Consider the following 20,567-nt stretch of genomic DNA (forward strand, 5'->3'; position numbering starts at 1 on the left):
AAACAAAAAAAAAAAAAAAAAAAAAAAAAAAAAAAAAAAAAAAAAGCTGTAGAACAGTTTTGAAGAATCCGGGACCCTGGGTTTATCTCTGTATTTGTCATTCTGGGGAGAAGCTACAATGGCTTCTATACCTCTGCTGCCCTGGGATGGAGGCAGCTGCCAGAGACATTGTTTATTTGGGGGACTCACACAAGCACCACGCATGGGCAGTTGCGGACCTGTCTACATGGTTACATACACAGTTAAAAGCTGGTCAGCACTCAGCAACCAGACAGTCTGAAGCTGAGCTCTCATGGGAAGCCTTCTTAAATTAACCAGTATGCTCCAGGAAACAATCTGTGCCGGTTAATTTAACTGATTTTCTTTCTATACTTGTTGAAAATCTCTGTGGGAAAAAAAAAAAAAAAAGAAAGAAAGTGAATCTGAGTTTCTGCCAAAGTTCAGGCAACTGGCCCCTGCCTGAGAGGCTCAGGGTCTGCAGGTACAGGACTGAGTGTAAACACCAGGGCTCCAGCCGGGCACCGTGGCTCACTCACACCTGTAATCCCAGCACTTTGGAAGGCCAAGGCAGGTGGAGTGCTTGAAGCCAGGAGTTTGAAACCAACCAGGACAACATAGTGAGGCTTAATCTCTACAAAGAAATAAGAAATTAGCCAAGTGTGGTGATGCATGCCTGTAGTCCCAGCTACTCTGGAGGCTGAGGTGGAAGGATTGCTTGAGTGCAGAACATCGAGCCTGCAGTGAGCCGTGATGGTGCCACTGCACCATTCCAGCCTGGGTGATAGAGTGAGACTACATCTCAAAATAAACAAAAACAAAAACAAACCAAAAAACCAGGGCTCCTTCCTTTACTGGCAGCCCAAGCAGGCCTGTCGCATAGAGGGCACTAGATAAATATATTGCTGGATAAATAAATAAAAGAATAAAGAGCTGAGGTTATGTCCATAATGACCCCAAGATACAACCTATATATGGAAGCAAATGATGAACAGTGATCCAAGTTGCTGGGCCTTAGACAAAGCAACTACACTTTCTGTGCCTTGTTTTCCCCATCTGTAAAATGAGCGTGACCGTGGATGTTCCGGTTCCCTCCCAGGTCATGAAGACTGGAAGTGTGATGAAGTAGATCCACACACATATAAAACATTATTTCCTGCAATATTCTATTCTTGATCAGTTTTCTGCTTTTCATTTCATACAATGTGCAAAAGGATGAGAGAGGATGCTGAGGTTCCACAGCAGCTGGAAGCCCTGATCTCATGGAAATGGCTATCCACATCCTTACATAATACTTTCAAAGGACCCGGAACCAACAAATACACATCTGGCACTCTCCTCCCAGGGCAAATGAAGGAAGTGGGAAGGCTTGAGCACATTTCAGTTCAACAAGAATTTCCTGGGCTCCTCCTCTCCCAGTTGATGTACTGCTCTAGAGGAACAAAGATGTCATTCTGCCAGGTGGGAGGAAAAGGTGAGGTGGGAGGATTAGTTCAAGTCCCAAGGTTTGGAGAAGAAAGAGGAGGAGGGTGAGGAGGAAGCTGGAGGCAAAAACTACCAACCATAAAGGAGATCTGGAGAACAGGGTCTGAAACAGTCTGACACGCTCTGTCTTTCTCAAAGAGTTGCTTCGCCATGGTCCCACTTGCCACTGATCTCCCTTTGGGTCACTTGCATTATCCTGAGTGTTACACCAGTGTGGCCTGCACTTTCGTGTCACATGAGCACCTCTGGGAGAGATGTATGAAGCCCAGTCTGGAGTCTGAGCATTAGCTGAATAAAGTGACCAAGATCTTTCTACAGGTCTCCAGAGACCTATGTCATCACGCCGGCTCTGAGATGATGATTACCAACCTGTCCAGCTAAAGAGGACCAGGCAGACACCACGGTGGGCTTCAGCAAGGAGATGAAACACAGAGAAAATGGGTTCTACCTAAGCAAAAACACCCTGGACCTCATTCCTTTTTTTTTTTTTTTTTTTGAGATAGGGTCTCATTGTGTCACCCAGGCTGGAGTGCAGTGATATGATCTTGGCTCACTGCAACTTCTGCCTCCCAGGCTCAAGCAACCCTCCCACTTCAGCCTCCTGAGTAGCTGGGACCACAGGCACACATCACCGTGCCTAGCTAATTTTTGTATTTTTTGTAGACATGGGGTTTTTGCCATGTTGCCCAGGCTGGTCTTAAACTCCTGGACTCAAGGGATCCACCCACCTCAGCTACCAAAGTGCTGGGATTACAGACCTGAGCCACTGAGCCCGGGCTGGTCTTAATTTTGTGTTGAGAATACCAGTATGAACTGATAATATATTCTATTTTTAAAGATAATAAACATATTGTACTTTTTTTTTTTTTTTTTGAGACAGAGTCTCGCTCTGTCGCCCAGGCCAGACTGCAGTGGTGCTATCTCGGCTCGCTGCAAGCTCCACCTCCCAGGTTCACGCCATTCTCCTGCCTCAGCCTCTGGAGTAGCTGGGACTACAGGCGCCCGCCACCACGCCTGGCTAATTTTTTGTATTTTTAGTAGAGACAGGGTTTCACCGTGTTAGCCAGGATGGTCTCAATCTCCTGACCTCGTGATCTGCCCGCCTCGGCCTCCCAAAGTGCTAGGATTACAGGTATGAGTCACCGCGCCCGGCCATGTTTGGTTTATACCAAGCTAGGAGATAAATGTATTTGTATATATATGTATGTACATATATATATCAAACATTGCATAAATATATATATTTCCTAGCTCTGTATAAAACAAATATAGATATTTCCTAGCTTTTATAAAACATACATAAATAGGTATATATATTTCCTAGCTCTATATACTAAAAAAACCTAAAAACAATGACCAACTGGGTGACAATGACCCCTTATGGCACCAAGATTATGATCTTCAAACACTACTTCCCACCAAAAAGAAATGTGGCTCCTTGGAGAAATGGCTGACTCCAGGCCTGGGACAAGACAAGTACAAGGCTGGGCGCGGTGACTCACGTCTGGATTCCCGAGGTGGGCAGATCGCCTGAGGTCAGGAGTTTGAGACCAGCCTGGCCAACATGGTGAAACCCCATCTCTACTAAAACTACAAAAATAAGCCTGGTATGGTGGCACATGCCTGTAATCCCAGCTCTAGGGAAGCTGAGACAGGAGAATCACTTGAACCTGGGAGGCAGAGGTTACAGTGAGCTGAGATCGCACCACTGTACTCCACCCTGGGTGACAGAGTGAGACCCTGTCTCAAAAAATACATACATACATATATATATATATATATATATATAACAAGTACAAGAAGAGCCAGGAACATGTTTTCAAGCCAGACAGCAATGAAGCTATTAAACCCTAATTCTACCAAGGGTCCTTCCAAAGGACTCTAGGGCCAACTTGAAGAGCCTTCCACTAACTAAAGACATGGCCAGACAACATGAGCATCTTTAAGGGTAGTGATAGTAGTGGGAAACACATCAAACATGCTCATATCTATGAGAATGTAATGATACTTAAGAAAACACAACTAATTGGCCACCACTAGAAGAGAAGCACCAACTCATTATTTTGAAAACTTGTGGAAAAAAAAAAATTCAAGAAAGAGTCAAGCCCTGATTCTGCTCTTCCTGCATGAACTGCACCTCTGAGTAACCAACGAGTAGCAGATGAGGGGAAGTTTCTCTTTGTAGAAGTATTCTTGCTAAGGCGGGGCACAGTGGCTCATGCCTGTAATTCCAGCATTTTGGGAGGCTGAGGAGGGGGATCACCTGAGGTCAGGAGTTCAAGACCAGCCTGGCCAACATGGTGAAACCCTGTCTCTACTAAAAATACCAAAAAAATTAGCCAGGCATGGTGGTGCACGTCTATAATCCCAGCTACTCGGGAGGCTGAGGCAGGAGAATTGCTTGAACCTGGGAGGCAGAGATTACAGTAAGCTGAGATTGTGCCACTGCACTCCAGCCCGGGCGACAAAGCGAGACTCCATTTCACAAAAACAAAACAAAACAAAACAAAAAAACAGTATCCCTGCTAATAAATGAGGACGAAATGATAGAATTAGACTAATCTGGGCTGGGCAAGGTGGCTTACATCTGTAATACCAGCGCTTCGGGAAGCCAAGCATGGGATCACTGGAGCCCAGCAGTTCCCAGACCAGCCTCAGTAACACAGCAAAACCCCATGTCTTTAAAAATAAATTTTTTTTTTTAAGAATTAGACTAATTTGGCCAGGCACGGTGGCTCATGCCTGTAATCCCAGCACTTTGGGAGGCTGAGGCAGGCTGATCATGAGGTCAAGAGATTGAGCCCATCCTGGCCAACATGGTGAAACCCTGTCTCTACTTAAAAATATAAAAATTAGCCAGGTGTGGTGGCGTGCACCTGTAGTCCCAGCTACTCGGGAGGCTGAGGCAGGAGAATCACTTGAACCTCAGAAGCGGACCTTGCAGTGAGCCGAAATCGCACCACTGCACTCCAGCCTGGTGACAGAGTGAGACTCCGTCTCAAAAAAACAAAAACCACAGGTGTGGTGGCCCACGCCTATAATTCCGGCACTTTGGGAGGCCGAGAAGGGCGGATTATGAGGTCAGGAGATCGAGACCATCCTGGCTAACGTGGTGAAACTCCATCTCTACAAAAAATACAAAAATTAGCCGGGTATGGTAGCATATGCCTATGATCCCAGCTACTCAGAAGGCTGAGGCAGAGAGTCACTTGATCCCAGCTACTCAGTAGGCAGAGGCTGAAGTGAGCCAAGATCACATCACTGCATTCCAGCCTAGGTGACAGAGCGAGATTACATCTCAAAAAAAAAAAAAAAGATTTAGACTAATCTAAGATTGATCATCACTAGCTGCTAACATCACCAAAAAAGAGAAGCCACCAGCTCCTGATAGAAGGACACACCACCACCTATTCAACTTTCTAGATCCATCTGTCAAACTAAGACATTATGGAGGAGAGAGGAACATGTCAACCTACACCAAGAAAATGCCATCAGCAAAATCCAGACTGTGGGAAATTCTATGGGTAGATGTTGTTTGAGTCCCGATACAAACAAACGTCTCAAAAAAAAAAAAAAATTTCATGACATTTGAAACCACTGAAACTGTGAACACTGATTGGATATCTGATGATAAGGAATTATTGTTAATTTGTTTTAGTTGTAATAGTGGTATTGTGGATATGTTTTTATTTATTTATTTTATTATATTATTATTATTATTTTTGAGACAGAGTTTTCGCTCTTGTTGCCCAGGCTAGAGTGCAACAGCACAGGCTCAGCTCGCTGCAACCTCCGCTTCTTGAGTTCAAGTGATTCTCCTGCCTCAGTCTCCCCAATAGCTGGGAATACAGGCACCCGCCACCACACCCAGCTAATTTTTTATATTTAGTAGAGATGGGTTTTCACCATGTTAGGCTGGTCTCGAACTCCTGACCTCAGGTGATCCACCCACCTTGGCCTCTCAAAGTGCTGGGATTACAGGCATGAGCCAACCCCCCTGGCCTGTGGATATGTTTTTAAAATCCTTACCCTTGGCTGAGCGCAGTGGCTCACGCCTGTGAAACCCCATCTCTACAAAAATAAAAAAATTAGCCGGGAATGATGGGAGGTGCCTATAATTCCAGCTACTAGGGAGGCTGAGGTGGAAGAATTGCTTGAACCCAGGAGGCAGAGATTGCAGTGAGCCAAGATCATGCCATTGCACTCCAGCCTGGGTGACAGAAGAGACTCCATCTCAAAAAAATAAAAATAAAAAAATCCTTATCCTTTAGAGATATATACTGAAGCACTCACAGGTAAAATATCATATTTAGAATTCACTTTAAAATGATATGAGGGGGACTGAGATTAAACAAGATTGGCCTAGAAGTTAATAATTGTTGAAACTAGGTAATTGGTACATGGGGGTTCATTATGCTATTGCCTACTCTTATATATGTTTAAAATTCTTCATAACAAAGAGTTTTAAATATACATTAATACGATAAGCTCTCAATATCCTCACATATTCTTAGCTCATGTAAGCCTTAGAAAAGGGGCTGAACAGCCAGGCGAGGTGGTTGTCGCCTGTAATCCCAGCACTTTGGGAGGCCGAGGTGGGTGTATCACTTGAGGTCAGGAGTTCGAGACCAGCCTGGCCAACAGGGCAAAACCCTGTCTCTACTAAAAATTCAAAAGTTAGCTGGACATGGTGGCAGGCGCCTGTAATCCCATCTACTCGGGAGGGTGAGGCAGGAGACTCGCTTGAACCCAGGAAGTAGAGGTTGCAGTGAGCTGAGACTGTGCCACTGCACTCCAGTCTGGGCAATAAGAGCAAGACTCTGTCTCAAAAAAAAAAAAGAAAAAAGAAAAGGGGCTGAAGAAGCTGGGCCATGTGTAGCCTCGCGGTCACTGCGTTCTCCTAGCAATTTATTGACTCCCCCTGGGCTACCAATGGTTCAGGCCGCATGTTGGGTCTTTATACTAGGAACAAAACACAAAATTACAAAAAGTACATTTTCTTTTTTCTTTTTTTTTTCTTTTTTGAGAAGGAGTCTCGCTCTGTCGCCCAGGCTGGAGTGCAGTGGTGCGATCTCGGCTCACTGCAAGCTCTGCCTCCCTGGTTCACGCCATTCTCCTGCCTCAGCCTCCCCAGTAGCGGGGACTACAGGCGCCCGCCACTGCACCTGGCTAATGTTTTTGTGTGTATTTTTAGTAGAGAGAGGGTTTCACCATGTTATCCAGGATGGTCTTGATCTCCTGACCTCGTGATCCACCCTCCTTGGCCTCCCAAAGTGCTGGGGTTACAGGCATGAGCCACGGCGCCCGGCCCAAAAAGTACATTTTCTATAAAAATGCTTCACTTAAGGCCGGGCGCGGTGGCTTATGCCTGTAATCCTAGCACTTTGGGAGGCTGAGGTGGGTGGATCACTTGAGGTCAGGAGATCGAGATCATGCTGGCCAATATGGTGAAACCTCGTCTCTACTAAAAATACAAAAATTAGCTGGGCGTGGAGGCGCGAGCCTGTAATCCCACCTACTCAGGAGGCTGAGGCAGAAGAATCGCTTGAACATGGGAGGCGGAGGTTGCAGTGAGCTGAGATCACGCCACTGCACTCCAGACTGGCGACAAAGCTAGACTCCGTCTCAAAAAAAAAAAAAAAAAAAAAAAAAAGCTTCAATGAAATTTGAGAGTCTTCCAAGTATAAGGCCCTAGGCCCAGCACTCTAGAGGATACTACATTGAGAAGACATGGCCCCATGTTCTGGTGGGGAGGAGGGAGGTATTGATCTAATGGAGAGAGGACGAATACCCAGCTGATGGGGTGCATGGCCAAATGAAATAATACACAAAAAGGCATCCAGAGGAAGAACAGTTCCTCCAGATCGCTGCAGAAAATCCATATAGGTCCATGCTGAGATGACCCTGGGATTAAGCCTGCCCAGTTAGGGATTTCAGCAGCAATGAGGAGGGGTCCTTCTGGCTAAGGGGATGGCAGGAAGATCTGGAGTGAGGAATGAAACGCATGTGGCTTGCAAAGGGGGAGTAAGGCAAGTTTGTTAGAAGAAGGGTCAAGGCTGGAGGAAGATGAGTGATAGGGAAAAGAGAGGCGGGACCTGGCTGTGAAGGACAGTGACTATCATGCCCAGGGTCAGGGCTTCATCTGGTGAGCCCAGGGAAACCACACACTGTATTAGGAAGGCAGCACCTCCTGCTGCTTCAAAGGACAATGCAATCTGGCAGTTTCCTATGCAAGCTCAGCCATGCCATCTGCCCTCCTCTTGGTTTCAGGCAACGGCCCAGCAATGCAGATCGAATGGTGTGAGTCAAGATTGTTAAATCGGTATTAAATGTAGAGCTGTGGCTGTGCATGTGACAAGATACCAAATGGAATGAAGCATCACTAAGCAATCAGAACTCCAAGTACTCTTAAAAAAAAAATGTAAGGCAACATGGCAAAGCATTGCACATAAAAGAAAAAAGTGTACAGCACCCAGCATGACCCCAAAACTTATTGACAGTTTGCTCCATCTGTATGATTATGAAAGGAGCCTCTTAAAGCCACATCTCTGTGTGGTGACACCTGCTGTGTGATTCACCACACACCAAGCTGCCAATTTCAATTTTATTCAGAGGTGTTTCTTACCATCTACTCTCTGCATGTGTCAGCATCCAGCAGTCATCCAGGGAATAGGCCCACTTTCCCTCTCTTTCCCCTTGGGATAAGCATATATTGATCTTGTTCTAGGGAACCTCACAGTCTTTTCACAGACCTCTCCTTCTCTACTGACATAGTTTGCCAGCTTTATCCCAAAAGACTACAGAGGAAGTGAAAGCCACATGTTCGACTATCCAGGGGCTCCCACAAAGCACTTTGCCTGAACCTTTTGGCCTCTTACTGAATGACCAGAGTGTGTGCACACTTCCCCGCCTCTCCTCCACTCCAGTTGTGTGACAGTGGTATGCAGGTCTGTTACACGCATTGCCTTGCACATTGTGGTCACTGCAGGAGATCAATAAACAATAAACAATATGACCAAAGCTAGTGTAGGCTGAAATGTCACGAACATTTCAGACTTCTTGTCAGGCCCTAATCTTGGATTAACAGACCCTCCCTGAGAAAAGTACAAGGTTCAAGAGCAGCAGCTGAAGAACTCACAGCTGATACTCCACCAAAGGCGCAAACATACTGGGGAGGCCGGACGCAGTGGCTCACACCTGTAATCCCAGCACTTTGGGAGGCCAAGGCGGGTGGATCACGTGAGGTAGGGAGTTCGAGACCAGCCTGGCCAACATGGAGAAATCCTGACTCTACTAAAAATACAAAATTAGCCGGGCATGGTGGTGCATGCCTGTAATCCCAGCTACTCGAGAGGCTGAGGCAGGATAATTGCTTAAATCCTGGAGGCAGAGGTTGTGGTGAGCCGAGATCACGCCACTGCACTCCAGCCTGGTGAACAAGAGTAAAACTCCATCTCAAAAAGAAAAACAACTACTGGGGAGGAAGGGGTCCATGTGGCAAGTGTACCCCAGTCACATGCAAAAACCATGCTGCCAGATGGCCTTAGGCAAGGTCTAGATCAGACAAGTGTTTGGGAAGCAATCAAGGGCTAATCACACAGCCAGGAGTGCCACAGAGCAGGCACTCGGTACACAGAGCAGCAGACATGCTATGTGTTTGACACCCTGCAAGACTGGCACGTGGCCTTCTCTGATCAGAGACAGGAGGCCACTCCATCACTCAAAGCAAAGTATGGGCACTCTCCCTGAACCAGCCCTTACCCTGACTGATGTCACTGATGTCTGCGAGGAGGAAGGAGTTCACACCTGTGCAGAAAAGAGTTCACATAGCAAGCCTGAGACTGCCCGTCCTTTGACACGCCTGCTTCCAAGGGGCCTTTGACTGGTGTCTGGGAGCTTGAATTTGGGGAGGTTTCCCACCATTCTCTAACTGATAAGGGTGGCTCACTGTGCCTATACTGTTTGTGCAAACAATGTGATTTATGGCAAATATCTGCTTTCCAGCTCACACCTGTAATACCAGCACTTTGGGAGGCTGAGATCACCTGAGGTCAGGAGTTCGAGACCAGCCTGGCCAACATGGTGAAAACCCATCTCTACTAAAAATACAAAAATTAGCCAAAAATCTCTTGAACCCAGGAGGCTGAGGTTGCAGTGAGCCAAGACTGCACCACTGCACTCCAGCCTGGGCAACACAGCAAGACTCTATCTCAAAAAACAAAAAAAAAAATCTGGTTTCCTTCTGGGAATCTGGAATTCAGGTATGTGCCAAACAGAAGGTGCCCACATGATGAACCCCCAGTAAAAACCCTGGGCTCTGAGTCTCTAAGGAACTTCCCTGGTTGGCAGCATTTCACGTGCGTTGTCACAACTCGGTGGTGGAGGGATTAAGTGCGTGTTGTGTGACTGCACTGGGAGAGGATCCTTGGAATATTGCAGCTGGTTTTCCCAGACTTCACTTTGTTTCTTTGCCATTGTGCTTTCTTTGCATCCTTTCATTATAACAAAGCATAGCTGTGGGTACAACTATTAGGTTGGTGCAAAGGTAATCACAGTTTTTGTCATTAATATATGCTGAGTCCTGTGAGTCCTCCAAGTGGGTCATTGAGCCTGGGGTTACTCTTGGAGACCTCCGACCCAGGACCCCAGAGAAGAGTCTCCCCAGTGTGAGGTAGGTGGACACCTTTGCGTGGGCTGAGTCAGAAGACTGTGATTGAACCCTGGTGCTGTTCATGTACTTCCAGTTTTTTCCCCATGTAACAGGATGGCAAGACCAGCACCCCTGCACTGAAACCATAAACTGGAAACCACTCTGACACTTGCAGAATACCCCACAGACAAAAGATCCTATTATCCTGTTGGATCTAACATTTTAGGGTAGAGGCCCCTTCTTTGATCAATAGCTGGCTTCCAACAGTGCAAGGGAAACCAACAGATGCACAGAAAACTACTTTTAAAAGCTACAAGGCCAGGCCAGGCACAATGGCTCACACCTGTAATCCCAGCACTTTGGGAGGCTAAGGCAGGCAGATCACTTGAGATCAGGAATTTGAGACGAGACTGGACAACACGGTGAAACTCCGTCTCTACTAAAAATACAAAAATTAGCAGGGCATGGTGGTGGGTGCCTGTAATCCCAGCTACTCAGGAGACTAAGACAGGAGAATTGCTTGAACCTGGGAGGCAAAGGTTGTGGTGAGCCAGGATCGTGCCACTGCACTCCAGCCTGGGCAACAGACGGAGACTCCGTCTAAAAAAAAAAAAAAAAAAAAAAGCTATAGGGCTGGGTGTGGTGGCTCACGCCTATAATCCCAACACTTTCGGAGGCTGAGGCAGGTGGATCACTTGAGCTCAAGAAGTTGACACCAGCTTGGCCAACATGGTGAAACTCCATCTCTACCAAAAATACAAAAATTAGCTGGGTGTGGTGGTGTACGCCTGTAATCCCAGCTACTCTGTAGGGTGAGGCAGGAGAATCGCTTGAACCCAGGAGGCAGAGGTTGCAGTGAGCCAAGATTGTGCCACTGCACTTCAGCCTAGGCAACACAGTGAGACTCCATCTCAAAAAATAATAATAAAAAAAAGAAGATATTGATTCACTGAGTAGCCTACTACAACACGTTCAAACCTAGAAACGCATTATATCCACATTCCCACTGCTGCTTTTCTTGCACTCCTGGCTTAAGCCTGCAATCTCCAATTTATCTCCCTAGTTAACTTATTGCAGGAAACAAGTTTTTGAAATGGAAGACAAATTAAGAAAAATCCAAGTTTGGCATGAACATACTTGGCTTTCTGAAATCCCATAAGCTCACAGGCAACTCTAATTCATTTACTTGCTCATCCATTCACAGACTAACCAAGCTACTGAGGATGTATCAGTGGCAAGTACTGCTCCAGGCTCTATGTGGAATACAAAGAAGATGCCAAACTTGGCCATGGTATCCTCCTGACACAAAGTTATCTGCAGAGAAGCTCAGAATTACACCTTTCGGTGTAAATTCCGAAAGGAGGAAGACCTGGTTCTTTGGATCAGTAGGGGGCTATTCTAGGTATTTCAAACAGAAGAAATTCAATACAGGGATCTGCTTACACAGGAGAAGGTACTGTTTTGTTTTGTTTTGTTTATTTATTTATTTATTTTTTGAGACGGAGTCTCACTCTGTCACCGAGGCTGGATTGCAGTGGCGTGATCATGGCTCACTGCAACCTCCAACTCCCGGGTTCAAGCGATTCTCATGCCTCAGCCTCCTGAGTAGCTGGGGTTACAGGCACCCACTACCATGCCCAGCTAATTTTTGTATTTTTAATAGAGACAGGATTTCGCCACGTTGGTCAGGCTGGTCTTGAACTCCTGACCTCAGGTGACCCACCCACCTTGGCCTCCCAAACTGCTGGGATTACAGGCGTGAGCCACCACGCCCGGCAGAGAAGGTACTATTGAAAGAGAATCCTGGAGAAGGTGAGACAACCCCAGGGTCATGGAGGTGGGGCACTAGCACCACAGCAGGGATGCACTGTCCAAGACAGAAGCTGGGACACCAGGTAAGCAGAAGGCAGACCTGAACCATGATGTGGCAGCTGAGATGGAGAGGAGGAGCTACAGAAGATAGACAGGCAGGACTTGGAAATTTCATCTGATGTGGGATGAGGGAGGGAAGAGGCAGCAAGTATGACTCAGAGGTATTCAGCTATTCATAGAAAGAGGAGAGTTAGGAGGCGGAGGCAAGTTTGGTGGGGAAAATGACAATTCATGTCACTAGAACTTGCTGAGAATGTTGGTGTGCACTGTGCTCCTCCAAAATATGCTGCTAGTCCATTTGTCACCTCTTTGCAACAACTCTGTGCTAAATGCTAAGAAAATATACTTCAAATACTCACACATGATCAACCTGTGCATTCCTTTTCGACCTCCTAACAGTCTCAGAGTATGTAACACTGAATAATAATTTCAAATTCAAGCTGAATTCAATAAAGCTACCTCCTGGTAGCCCATTATGTGAGAACTAACCCTGCACACTTGCACCCTCAACTTCATGTTTTCAGGGACACTTTGCAACTGGATGGACTTTTCCATCTCCAGCTTTTGAGTATTATCGAAATTGACATTGAAAACAGTAGTTGCTTGTCATCACTGGCCATCAGAGAAATGCAAATCAAAACCACAATGAGATACCATCTCACACCAGTTAGAATGGCAATCATTAAAAAGTCAGAAAACAATAGGTGCTGGAGAGGATGTGGAGAAATAGGAACACTTTTACACTGTTGGTGGGACTGTAAACTAGTTCAACCATTATGGAAAACAGTATGGCGATTCCTCAAGGATCTAGAACTAGAAATACCATATGACCCAGCCATCCCATTACTGGGTATATATCCAAAGGATTATAAATCATGCTGCTGTAAAGACACATGCACACGTATGTTTATTGAGGCACTATTCACGATAGCAAAGACTTGGAATCAATCCAAATGTCCATCAGTGACAGACTGGATTAAGAAAATGTGGCACATATACACCATGGAATACTATGCAGCCATAAAAAAGGATGAGTTTTTGTCCTTTGTAGGGACATGGATGCAGCTGGAAACCATCATTCTCAGCAAACTATCACAAGAACAGAAAATCAAACACCGCATGTTCTCACTTATAGGTGGGAATTGAACAATGAGATCACTTGGACTCGGGAAGGTGAACATCACACACCGGGGCCTATTATGGGGAGGGGGGGTGGGATGGCATTGGGAGTTATACCTGATGTAAATGACGAGTTGATGGGTGCTGACGAGTTGATGGGTGCAGCACACCAACATGGCACAAGTATACATATGTAACAAACCTGCACATTGTGCACATGTACCCTAGAACTTAAAGTATAATAACAACAACAAAAAAAAAAACAGTACAATATTTCTCGATGCCCAGTTTTCACAGCGGTTGGCTTTTGGGAACTGAGTTCGTGAGAAGGGTGAGTACACAGTCTATCCCAGAGGCAACAATGTCTTGGTGCTACATCTTCTGTTACCTGGCCACTGTCCCAAAATGGGTGCAGCTCACCAAGTGTTCAGTGGTCTTCCTCAGCCAAAGGATTTTTTTTTTTTCTCTTTTTGAGACGTAGTTTCATTCTTGTTGCCCAGGCTGGAGTGCAATAGCACTCAGCTCACTACGACCTCTGCCTCCTAGGTTCAAGAGATTCTCCTGCCTCAGCCTCCTGAGTAGGCATGCGTCACTACGCCTAGCTAAATTTTTTTTTTTATTATTTACTAAAGACGGCGTTTCACCATGTTAGTTAAGCTGGTCTCAAACTCCTGACCTCAGGTGATCCACCTGCCTCGGTCTCCCAAAGTGCTGGGATTACAGACATGAGCCACTGTGCCCAGTCAAGGACTTTCAAAATTTATTTTCACTTGACTGCAGCTATCTTTCTTATAGACCCAAGCTAATTTCTAGGAGGCATTCCTTGCTAACTGGCTTAGCCATTACTAAGCATAGATCAGTATGAACAATAAATAAATAATTTAAAATGCTTCTGTTTGAAATCATTTCCTGAGAAATAAATGTCATTTATAATGTCACCAAGCAGACAACTGGTATACAACAAAACAGAAGTTTGTCTAACCTAATAATTGTTGTCATTAATGTAGATAAAAATTATGTTTGGAACACTTTCTCCGTAAAAACTTGCTGATGACAATACCTTTGAAAATTCTGTATCATTTAGGAATTCTTCTCTAATTTTATGGACTCACATGTTTCCTGTGAGATAAGAACTAGGGATAAATTTTTTCAAAGGGAACTTCCTGCAATTAAAAAAAAAAAAAAGCCAACATTGAACAAAAAACCATATTCCTATATTCTCCTTGTTAGTATCCAAATAAGCATATAATTAAGAATGCCAAGTAATGGAATAAGAATCTTGCCTTCTAGGCTGGGCTCGGTGGCTCACACCTGTTATTCCAGCACTTTGGGAGGCTAAGGCGAGCGGATCACGAGGTCAGGAGTTCGAGACTAGCCTGGCCAACACGGTGAAACCCTGTCTGTACTAAAAATACAAAAAAAAAAAAAATAGCTGGGTGTGCTGGCATGCCTCTGTAATCCCAGCTACTCGGGAGGCTGTGGCAGGAGAATTGCTTGAACCTGGGAGGCAGAGGTCACAGCAAGCTGAGATCGTGCCACTGCACTCCACCCTGGGCGACAGAATGAGACTCCATCTCAATAAAAAAAAAAAAAAAAGAAGAATCTTGTGTTCTGTCTTATTTATATTCCAAGCACGTTGTCAGAAAGAAGTAAAAATCTGCCAACAATTATCAATATCTCATAGAAACACTTTTTACACGTGATATATATAAAGAGCATTTTTTAAAATTCCTAATAATATGAATGTTACTAAGCCTAACTATTGGTAAAATGTGCTTTCTTCCTTAGAATATACTTAAGCAATCAAATGAGCTTCTCGAGAAAAATCTAGGGCAGAAGTGTACCCGAGGAAGTCACATTGAAAGGAGAAATTTTAATCCAAACCCCCATTCTTTCACTATTAAGCTAAAAATAATGGAAATGGAAATACAGGTCAGGACCACAATGAGTGATCATAGTTCTTATTTGATTGGCAAAATCAATACTAACAATACCAAGTGTTGCAAAGGATAAGGATCCACAGCATCTCTTTTTCGTGACTGGTGGGAATATAAATTTGTGCAACTGCTTTGGGAAACAGTTTGGCATTACGTAAGATGAACATTCACAATTCTCTACAACCCAGAAATTATACCCAAGAGAAATTCCTGCACACATACAAGAATGTTTGTAGTGACCCATCGTCAGGAAAATGCGTAAGTAAAAGGTGCCACATTTGCACCCTGGACTTTATACAATAGTCAAAATAAGTCCTGCAAAAATAACATATGCTATATATTAGAAACCCTTTTTAAAATAAGGTTAAAGATGACTGCATAGCCAGGAGCAGTGGCTTATGCGTGTAATCCCAGCAGTGTGGGAGGCTGAGGAGGGTGGATCACTTGAGGCCAGGAGTTTGAGACCAGCCTGGCCAACATAACGAAACCCCGTGTCTACTAAAAACACACAAAAAATTAGCTGGGCACGGTAGTGCGCTCCTGTGATCCCAGCTACTCAGGAGGCTGAGGCATGAGAATCACTGGAACCTGGAGTGGGAGAGTGTAGTAAGCCAAGATCGGGCCACTGCACTCCAGCCTGGGCAACAGAACAACACTCTGTCTAAAAAAAAAAAAAAAAAATTGTAATAAAAAATATGGGCTCTTAAAAATTACACCTAGATGAGATAAAATTAAATAAAATGGGGAGAAAAGTAGATGGTGACCAGGATTTGGAATGGTGGCTATCCTGGAGGAGGGGAGGCCAGAAAGTGGGATGGGATGGCAGGGGGCACAAGAAATAGGTGCCCACATTTTCTCCAAACACCAGGCTTCACTTAGTTAAAAATTTAAAAGTTGGCCAGGTGCGGTGGTTCATGCCTGTAATCCCAGCACTTTGGGAAGCCAAGGCGGGCAGATCACGAAGTCAGGAGTTAGAGACCATCCTGGCCAACATGGTGAAACCCTGTCTCTACTAAAATACAAAAAATTAGCCAGGTGTGGTGGTGCGCGCCTGTAGTCCCAGCTACTCAGGAGGCAGAGGCAGGGGAATTGCTTGAACCCGGGAGGCGGAGCTTGCAGTTTGCCGAGATCACGCCACTGCACTCCCGCCTGGCGACAGAGCAAGACTCTGTCTAAAAAAATAAAAATTAAAAAAATTAAAAAAAATTAAAAGTTGAGAGTGGTCTTTCCAAAAAGGGAGCCAGCAAGAGAAATGGCTCTGATTCCCTCTTCACCAGCCACATTGCCCAGCAGGTAAGCCTGACTCTACCCGCCCCCAAGGAAAAGAGATCATGAATTTAAAAATTATTTCACTCTGTTTCCAACTCACGAGTACCCTAATCTCACCTCTATCCCCAGCCACACCCATTTGGCCAACTGCTGAGAGCTGGGTGTCTGGAGAGGGCTGGAGGAGATAACACACATGCATGGCGCTGGGCACAGATGGCGCAACCGAAAACCCACCCTGCTGCTCTCAGGGTTTCATGACAGACCTGGAGGATGCTCAGTCCTTGATCCCAGCTGGCAGGGTGGCCTGTTCTGGAAGGGGGGGATTCAGATCAGAAGCGGGGACAGGAGAGCAGCGTCAAACATCTCAAGTGGCAATTCCAGCTGCACCTCAAATAGGCCTTTTCTGCACATAAACTCATCTCTGGTAGCGTTCGGACACTCAGCCTGCAAGCTGGCTGCCTCTGGGGAAGCCACTGAGGTTCATTCATTCAGCCTCAGTTCCCCTTTCCCGGCCAGCCTTGCATGGAATGCAGTGAAGGCACAGGGTCCTATAAATGTCAGGAATCGTTCATTCTACCTGGGTGAGGTCAGCAACAATTTGAACCATCTTAGAATCTCGAAAAGTCTGAAAAGGAAATTGCAGAGCTGGACTGTACACGCACACACACAAGAAACTTGTTCTTACTCCCTCCTCCCCCCAGAACTAGCATTTATCTTCACAACATTATCAGCAAGCAGTAAGAATTTTTCTTAGTTACCCAGAGAATCTACACATTTGAGATTACTCTGAAATGTCAACTGTCTACACATGTTATTTTAAGAAAAGAAGATTTGAGAGGCCGAGATGGGCAGGTCATGAGGTCAAGAGATCAAGACCATCCTGGCCAACATGGTGAAACCCCGCCTCTACTAAAAATACAAAAATTAGCCGTGCATGGTGGCGCGAGCCTGTAATCCCAGCTACTCAGGAGACTGAGGCAGGAGAATTGCTTGAACCTGGGGGGTGGAGGTGGCAGTGAGCCAAGATTGTGCCACTGTACTCCAGCCTGGGCGACAGAGCAAGACTCCGTCTCAAAAACAAAAACAACAGAAAACAAAACCCTGTAGTGGGTGACTTGAAGGGATACTGTTGGCTGAATGAAGTGACCTGAATTTCAGCAACCGCAAGTCAAGGTCCTTCTGTGTGCAACAGTGAAACAGTGCTTCTCAGAGTGTGGTACTGGACCAGCATCACCGGCCACGCCTGGGAAGTTATTAGAAAAGCCGAATCTCAGGCCCTTCCCCTAGGCCCACTGAATCAGAAACTCAGTGGGGAGGCCCAGCACTTTGTGTTCCAACAAGCTCTTCAGGGAATGCTGATGCACACTCAGGTTTGAGAACCACTGGCATAGACTGATCTGAGTTCTCAAGGCTTAAACCAACCATCCCCAGGAAGCAGACTCAGGGAAGAGCCAGTAAGAAAGCAGAGGGAGGCTTCACTAACCTCCTCCTTTCAACCCCTTTCAGTGGGAAGACAATGTTAGCTCTCTCACTGCTGGACTTCAATTTTGAATCCCATGCTGGTTCTGGAATAAGAAAGGAGGGCAGCAAAACACCTCCTGGTTCTCCGCAAAACACCAAGATGGACTCCTGAAGGCCAGGAGCCCTGTCCAATACATCTGTGAGTCTGTGGTGCCCAGCCCAAGGCCTGGCAACCGGAGGCATCAGGAAAGGTGGGAGTAACTGCCCCAGGCGGGAAGAATAAGCAGCCCTTCCTAAGAGTGTGGGTCCTAAGGACTGAACAAGGTGACTGTCTCCCTCAATCCCAAACACACAATGATGTTAGCTCCCGAACCAGAAAGGGCAAGGACTTTGAAGGGCTGACTCTAGCTAGCTGCCCCAAGCCCCACAACTGCCAAGCAGGAGAGAACTGAGGCCCCAGATCACTCCCTTACTCCATCTCCCCACTTGCCCAAAAATCCAAGTTTGCCAGAGGTCATGTCCACAAATTACATTCACCCTTGCCAGAGGTCAGGGCCCCCAGCCCTTGGCGGCGGGCCAGAAGTGTGCCTTGTCCTGCTGGAATGCACGCCCCTAAACATCTCTAGACTAGCGGCAGTGTCCCCCAACCCTGGAGGCCCTCCATCACCATCCCTGCAGCATCATCACCCTCCAATCCCCATGTCCCACCCTGGCGCTGCCATACCTGTAGTAAGAGAGCAAACCATTGCCCAGCACGAACCAGCGGCGCTGGTAGCCCTTCAGATAGTTGGTCCACTTGAGGAGCCAGCCCTCGAAGCTGTCCAGAGGCAGTAAGGCCAGTGGGGCACTGGAGGTCGTGCCAGTCCCCGACATTGGAACCCCAAGAGGAGTCTTCGCCTGTCCTGATCGCAGAAGAGGCAGGGGCTTTAACGCTGGCAGCGATCCCGACTCGGGTCTGAGAAAGGGCGCGCTCCCCACCGCTCGGGAGAGCGGCTCTGATGCGGCCTTAGTGAAGGGCCCAGCCCCTACACCTGAACTTGACTCTGACCCTGGCCGCGATCCCTGCAGCAGTTCCGATGCCTGCCCAGCCCCTGGTTCCGGCTCAGACGTCGTCTCGGACACAGGCTCCGATCTTGGCACTGCCTCCGAAACTGCCTCTGACACCTGTTCTGACAGCGGTCCCCGCTCCGGTTCGGGCACGGGCTGGGGCTGGGGCTTGGGCTCCGGCCCGGAGCCGGACGTGGAAGCGCTCATGCCCGGCGCCGCCGTGTGGCACGACAGGCAGGGGACAACCGTGAACAGCGACGAGAGCCCGCGGGAGCGGCCGCCACAGCCGCCGCCTCGGCTCGGAGCGGCCGCTTTCCCCATAGAGCCGACCGACCCGCGCGCGGCCGAGCGGCCAGTGGGGGCGGGGGGCAGGCCGGGGGCGCAGTCACGTGCGCGCGGCACGAGACGGGGGCGCGCGCGGGTCCCTCCGCGGCCCCGTGCGCCCCGCGCCCGCCAGCGCCCGCCGGCTGTTGTGCTCTCGGCCAGCAGCGGGCCAGGTTTGGCTTCTAGGTCCTCCCTCTGTCCGGCGGGTGGAAGGAGCCCTGGAAACACCTGTGGGAGGCGAGCTCGGCGGGCGGGCAGGCGACGCGAAGGGGATGGCGCGCTTCAGGCCACGGTCCCTGCTGCGGCCCAGCCCGTGCCAGGCGCTGGAGGAACAATGATGAATGTGGAGCCCGTCGGCTCCCAGCGCAGCTCTGCCCACGGGACCCTGCGCCGACGCCCCCTCCCCCAATCCGGGCTGGGATGGGTTCGCTCTCCGCCACCAAGGAAAGCCAGGCGGGAAGCAGGTACGGCACCCAGAGGCTATGAAATGCGCACGAAGCACAGGGGCCAGCCGGGTGGCGCTAAAAGCTAAGGACGACGCCCCCGCCCCCGCCCCCCATGGCAGCCATTACCTGTCTGTGGGTTGCTCCTGCGGCCACCAGAAGCGGAGGCCCCAAGCCGCCTCCACCACCGCCTCCACCACCGCCTCCACCTCCTGAGCCAACTGGACTACGGTTCATGCTAGGGCGCTTCGCTGCAAGTGGCGACATCGTTCGGGTTCTCTAAACAAATATGGGAAGACTTTTTGTAAACCAAGCTTCTTAGTACAAGAAACATCTCAAAGTGGGGTTCTTAACTTGGACCTCCTGGGATCCCTGGGTAGGCTGGCAGTCTGTGAGGCTTCCGCAGTAGTTGTGGAGGTTTACCTGTTTGTGCCTTTTTCCAGAGTAGGTCCATAATTTTCATGGGATTCCCAAAGGAGGCTGTGACCCCAGAATGGTTAAAACATCAGCGAATTTCGCCCCACCCCACGCCTTTTTTTTTTTTTTTTTTTTTTGAGACTGAGTCTCACTCACTAGCCCAGGCTGGAATGCAGTGGCGTGATCTTGGTTCACTGTAGCCTCTTCTTCCCAGGTTCAAGTGATTCTCCTGCCTCGGCCTCCCTAGTAGCTGGGATTCAAGGGCCCGCACAACCCCCGGCTAATTTTTGTATTTTTAGTAGAAACCGGGTTTCACCATGTTGGTTAGGCTGGTCTTCAACTCCTGGCCTCAGGTGATCCTCCCGCCTCAGCCTCCCAAAGTGCTAGGATTACAGGCATGAGCCACTGTGCCCAGCCATCAGTGATTTTTTTTCTGAAGAATCTATCCGGCCGGCGGGCGCCGTGGCTCACGCCTGTAATCCCAGCACTTTGGGAGGCCGAGGAGGGCAGATCACAAGGTCTGGAGATCGAGACCATACTGGCTAA

General features: G+C 47.7%; 1 protein-coding gene across 2 annotated transcripts in view; it reads right to left on the bottom strand.

The window, feature by feature from the left end:
* Positions 1-20,341, bottom strand: part of OSBP2 (oxysterol binding protein 2) — a 225,562-nt gene extending 205,221 nt beyond the window's left edge. Inside the window, exons 1-2 of one of the 2 annotated variants that reach the window (XM_025400227.1) lie at positions 20,028-20,341; positions 19,734-19,883 (exon numbers count right to left, since the gene is read on the bottom strand). Coding sequence is in view for 1 of the 2 variants with exons in the window: in XM_025400226.1 (XP_025256011.1) it covers positions 18,515-19,158 (644 nt within the window). In the remaining variant the exon portion in view is untranslated. Of the gene's footprint in view, positions 1-18,514; positions 19,245-19,733; positions 19,884-20,027 lie in introns of those variants that run through there. The other variant, XM_025400226.1, reaches the window with a different exon arrangement.
* Between the last annotated feature and the right edge of the window lie 226 nt (positions 20,342-20,567).

This window comes from Theropithecus gelada, chromosome 10, assembly GCF_003255815.1.
Source record: "Theropithecus gelada isolate Dixy chromosome 10, Tgel_1.0, whole genome shotgun sequence".
Taxonomy (NCBI): domain Eukaryota; kingdom Metazoa; phylum Chordata; class Mammalia; order Primates; family Cercopithecidae; genus Theropithecus; species Theropithecus gelada.